Here is a 5,488-nt window from a genome sequence, read left to right on the forward strand (position 1 = left end):
GGATCAGACGCTGGTTTTCCGGGCTTTTGGATAGCAATGACTCTCACTTGTCTCCACTCTTGGGGAACAATGTTGTGCTCCAAGAATTGATTAAATAAATTTAACAAGCGAAATTTGGCGGCATCGGGAAGGTTTTTCAACAAGTTAAACTTGATTTTATCAATTCCCGGAGCTGAATTGTTGCAAGAGAGGAGGGCAAGTGAGAATTCGACCATCGAAAAGCTAGAATCCAGATTGCACCTGTCTGAGGACATATTCCGGACAATTTTTTGGTTTGGTGTGGAATCGGGGCAGACTTTCCGTGCAAAGTTGAATATCCATCTATATGAATGTTCCTCACTTTCATTTGTTGAAGATCGATTACGCATGTTTCGTGCTACTTTCCACAAGGTATTCAAGGACGTTTCTCGTGATAAACCCTCCACAAATGTACGCCAATGTGCTAGTTTTTTCCCTTTAATCAATTTTTTGAATTGATTTTCAAGGGACTGATATGCTTGAAAATGATCGAGGGTTCCATGTTTTCTAAAATCTTTGAATGCTTTTGATTTGTCCTTATAAAGCTTGGAACACTGGTTGTCCCACCATGGGTTAGGAGGCCTTCGACGTACAGATGAATCTGGGATGGGTTTCGTTTGAGCACAAACTGCGCTATCATGTATCAAACAAGCTAGAAAGTTATACTCTTCCAAAGGAGGAAGAACATTCATAGAATTGATGGCTGTTGTAATCGTGTCCGCATATTTTTTCCAGTCGATGTGTCTTGTAAGGTCATATGCCATATTTGTTTGATTCGAATTGCTGGCCCCATTGGTGATTGTGATTTTGATTGGTAAGTGGTCACTACCATTGGGATCAGGGATTACCTTCCACTGGCAATCCAATGATAGTGAATTTGAGCAGAGTGAGAGGTCAATTGCACTTGGTCTTGCAGGAGGTTTAGGTACTCGTGTTTTTTCACCCGTGTTCAATATTGTTAAATTGAAACTGTCACAAATGTCATAAATAAGAGTAGAACGACTATCGTCAATTTGTTCTCCCCAGACAGTTCCATGTGAATTGAAGTCACCCAGGATCAACCTTGGCTCAGGAAGTACTGAGCACAGGTCCTCTAGGTGACTTCGATCCACTGCAACTCTATGAGGCCAGTACAAACTGACAACGCATAAGTCCTTACCTCTTATAGTTGTATGACATGCAACAGCTTCAATTCCTCCTGATAAAGGGAGGTGGATTCTAAAAAAGGAGTGGCGCTTATTGATCCCCAAAAGCACCCCTCCATAAGAATCGTTGCGATCCAGACGGATAATGTTAAAATCGTGGAAGGAGATGTTTGATTCGGAAGAAAGCCATGTTTCAGAAAGGGCAAAAATATCGCAACTAGTTTCATGAAGAAGAAATTTGAACGGATCCAGTTTAGGGATAATACTACGACAATTCCACTGTAACACAGTGATATCTCCGACCTCTGGGCGTAAATTAGCCATCGAGAGAGATAAACACTGAAATGAGGGGCCAAGTTTGCATCAATTGCTTTAAAAATGTCTTCACTATAGGAAGCATTGAGATTACAATGCCTCTTATTGATTCTGATACGTTGAAAAACGTTAAAATTCCATTCAGAATATCCGACAACTTGAAAAGTCCAGATTGGGAGTTTGATTCCGGGTTGGGGTTGAAGCTACTAGAAGTTCCCGGTACTTCGATTTTATTCTGCGATGTAAAATTCATTTGGAATCCAGGAGGAGATGTTTTTTCTTTCTGTACAGTTGGCGGTTTTTGCCTAACGGCGGCTGCAGGGCTAAATGTTGGAATTTTGTTTGGGATTCTGGTGATCTTAGGTGATGGTTTTGGACGTTTACGCGAGTTAGCTTTGAATATCACTGGTTGTTCTTCGTCAGCTGTGTCCGTGTCTACATTGTCTACTGGCAACGCAGAAAAAATATTACTTGTTTGAGGTTGGATCGGAGGCGCCGCGCTCTTTAATATGGCGGCATAGGACCGTTTTGAGCGTTCCTTTAAAGAGCGCTTTTGATTATCCCAGCGACTCTTAAATGCCTCGCACGAAGAGATTTCATGAGGTGAGCCCCCGCAATAGACACATTTCTGTTCTATTGCTGAGCACGCTCCATCCCCATGATTCTCCCCGCATTTGGGGCACCGCCGCTTGTTGCAGCAGTGCGACGCAGTGTGCCCCAACTTAATGCAATTTTTGCAATCCATTGGGCGAGGCACAAAGAGTCGCACGGGTAGCCTTAAAACTCCGTCAATCAAAACGTAGTGAGGGAGGGCGGTACCCGCAAAGGTCACACGAAATGATGCCGAAGGGGAGTACTTTTTAACTCCATTAACGACGGTGGCAGTGTGGAGTTGGTTACAATCCAAGATATCGACCGAAGTCGAATCGAGGCTCCTAAACTTACCAACGCCGTTGGATTTAACGTACTCCGCCTCTAGGCTCATCTCAGTGATCACGCCCTCGATCTCTACGTTTCGAGACGGGATATAGACGTGATACTCTAGGTTTACGAATTTGCTGGCCACAATCTCATTTGCGGCTTTCCAGTTAGCCACAACAACGCGCAGCTTGTTCGGACGCAATTTCGTAACACTGGTTACAGAGGGCCACCTCGCCAGATCTTTGGTGATCTGTACCACATTTAGCTGTTTACCATTCGCTTTGGGCCGGATGAAAACCACCCATGGCCCAGAGGAAGATGAACCCTCTGTATATTGTCGGAGCCGGTTGACTCTCCTCTCAACTGGGGATGATGCAACATTGTCATCCATTCGAGAACAATTTGCATCTGAAGGACCGGCATCAACCGAATCCTCCAGATGCTCCTCATCTTCATAGGAGACATTTGCATCATCCCCAGTTGGAAGGTATAACCCCCCGCCTTCGCTCATATTTCTCAACGGGAAAACGAATGTTCTCCGTGTTGAAAATATGAGCAAAGCTCAAAATGCTTGAAATATATATATTTAAAGGGAAATAAGACAGAGATAGAAAAGGTGAAAAAAAGAATAAAAAAAGACTCACTTATTTTAGCACTTCTTACAGAGGTATCTTTTGCCAGTGTATATCGGTTGCACCAACCACGTGGTTTTTCGTTGATCCTCCAAGATGGCGACGTCAATCGAAAAACCCAACCAAATGAACGTTTGACCACTTTGAATTCACTCAGCTACGGCAATTAGCGACCGAACTTGCCGAGAAACCGCCCTGACGGTGTTGAAAATCCGGATTTGTGGGGCGAACAGGAAACCGCCTGTTGATGAATATGGCCAAGTAGATGGTGATGGAGTCTAAATGCTGCTTCAACTTGGCGTTTGAACAGTTTAGCCAATTGTTCTTGTGAGGGAATCCGGCAATTAACTACCGAACCAGCAATAGCAATTCACTCCGCGTGGTAAAAAAAACTCACTAAGATTTGGCGAGAGAAAAAAAAACCCGGCACTGCAGTCAGCGAAAACACGTCCGCACTGTGCGAGCTACTAGGATGGAATGAATAATTCTAGTTGTTAGTGTTTAATTTGAGTTAATCATTGAAATTATTTCGAATTTGAAAGTTAAAATTAATACGAATATTTCGCACTCACCAAAAAGCATAACGACATTCGAAGCTTTTAAGGTACCTACAATATTGTAAATTGACCTAAAGATTCTTCTCAATTATGTTTAACCTTTGTCAGCAAAAGGTAGATGAATATTAAAATATATTTAATTATTATCAAATAAAATATTAAATTTATATATCCCATTTAAAACTTCTATTGATTATTCATATGAAGCTCCTATTTTGGAACTTGTATTTTCAAAATTGTTTTATATCAGGAAATTCTTATTCGTTTTTATTTTAATCATGCAGCATGCAGCCATTTCAATAACAAAAAGGCTTAAAGCGGTGTTTTCTAACTGTCAAAACATAGGTATTTTTAAAAAAAATATTTCAAATCTGTCCACGTGGATATCCGGGGAGGGGGATAGGGGTTGGCCAAATGTCCACGCTTGTCTACGGAGGGGGAGGAGGGGGTAAAAAATCTCATTTTTCTGTCCACGTGGTATCTGAATGACCCCTGAACTTATTTAATGTTATAGAATTGGTTATAACAAAAAATATATTTTAAAAAAACTTCTGGTAAACGTCCAATCAGAGAGAAATAGTTTTCAACATTCCTATCCCTCGCAAAATAATTTTTGTTACACTCTAATCACAAAATTCCTTTGTTCGGGTATATGTTGGCTTAGTTTTTTGTTTACAAATTTCAAAGGCGCAATCGTTTGTCGCAGCCCGGTTTTATTTTTAAAATTTTCAAATTTAATTGAATTAAATAGATTATTCTACAAATTCAACGAGCATGGAATCTGGAAAGTGCAAGTTTAGAAAAGCATTCCTTAGAGACGTTGACATTCCGCTAACCCAAAGTAAAGCCAAGGTAATCAATCAAAACGATCAATGTGCAACCAACAGTAACAAAAACACCATAAATTGGAAACCAACGGACAAAAAACAGCGCCGGGATACGCAAGCGGTCCCAACCAAACCGGTTACCAAATTCAAACTTCCGGAACTGAACACGGCTCTAAACATTCGAAAGCAAATCGATAAGGTCAAAAACGAACAACCGGCGAAGGCACCCACAAGCATTGGAGAGCTGACCCCGAAGAGCAAAAAATTCGTTAAAGGACAGGTGAGAATTATAAGAATTTCTAATAAAGGAAACCTAAACAATAATATTCTCGTTTTCTTACAGATAACCAAGAAGCTAAATTTCCAGCACGATGAGAACGTTTTCAAAGGGCTGGTTCCGGTGAACGTTAACGACTCGATATTGATTCCCACAAAAAAGAAGCCGCTGAAGGAGCGATACACGGCCGAAGCGAAACGAGACCCGGAACCGGATTTGGCTGACTTTCTGAGACCTATTGGGAAATTTAACGTCCCGTTCGAGCCGTATCTGCCGCTGGAAATGACACCGAGGAAACCTAATTCTAACAACTTCGATCACATTTTAGATGTTTTCGCTAAGATTGATGTGGGAGCGTAGAATTCATTTATTTGTGTAGAGTTTTGAATTAAATTTCGATTCTCTGTAAACAATATATTTAAAATAGGAATTTTAATTGAACTAGATGTTAAAACTATTTTTTCAATCGAATACAATTTACTTATGAGAAGATAAAAATAAGCCTTAAAAGCGAATTAATATAAAAACAATTTGCCTCACTACCTAATAACGATAATAATTTTAAATATAATTACCAAAATGATAAAATTTCAAAATGTATTGTCGAATTAAATTGTTTTTTTTTTCTCACAATTTACTGTTTTGGAATACTTAATCAGATTTGAAGAAACAATCTCATTGATAAGATTTCGCATTTCTTATTCGAAATTACTTTTCTTCTATTTGATTGAACACTTTTAGCTCTGTTTGTTAATTAGTTTATCGGCCTTATCGCTGAAAAGTGAAGTCCTTTTAC

At 40.1% G+C, this 5,488-nt stretch overlaps 1 protein-coding gene across 1 annotated transcript; it reads left to right on the top strand.

Annotated features, from left to right (window-relative positions):
- The first annotated feature begins 4,284 nt into the window (after nt 1-4,284).
- On the top strand, nt 4,285-5,240 carry LOC129748357 (protein PPP1R35 homolog). Its single transcript, XM_055742957.1, has 2 exons — nt 4,285-4,695; nt 4,759-5,240. Exons 1-2 carry the CDS (start codon nt 4,363-4,365, stop codon nt 5,050-5,052), a joined length of 627 nt encoding a protein of 208 aa, XP_055598932.1. The 5' UTR covers nt 4,285-4,362; the 3' UTR covers nt 5,053-5,240.
- The last annotated feature ends 248 nt before the right edge of the window (nt 5,241-5,488 follow it).

The sequence above is a fragment of the Uranotaenia lowii genome, chromosome 2, assembly GCF_029784155.1.
Source record: "Uranotaenia lowii strain MFRU-FL chromosome 2, ASM2978415v1, whole genome shotgun sequence".
NCBI classification, from domain to species: domain Eukaryota; kingdom Metazoa; phylum Arthropoda; class Insecta; order Diptera; family Culicidae; genus Uranotaenia; species Uranotaenia lowii.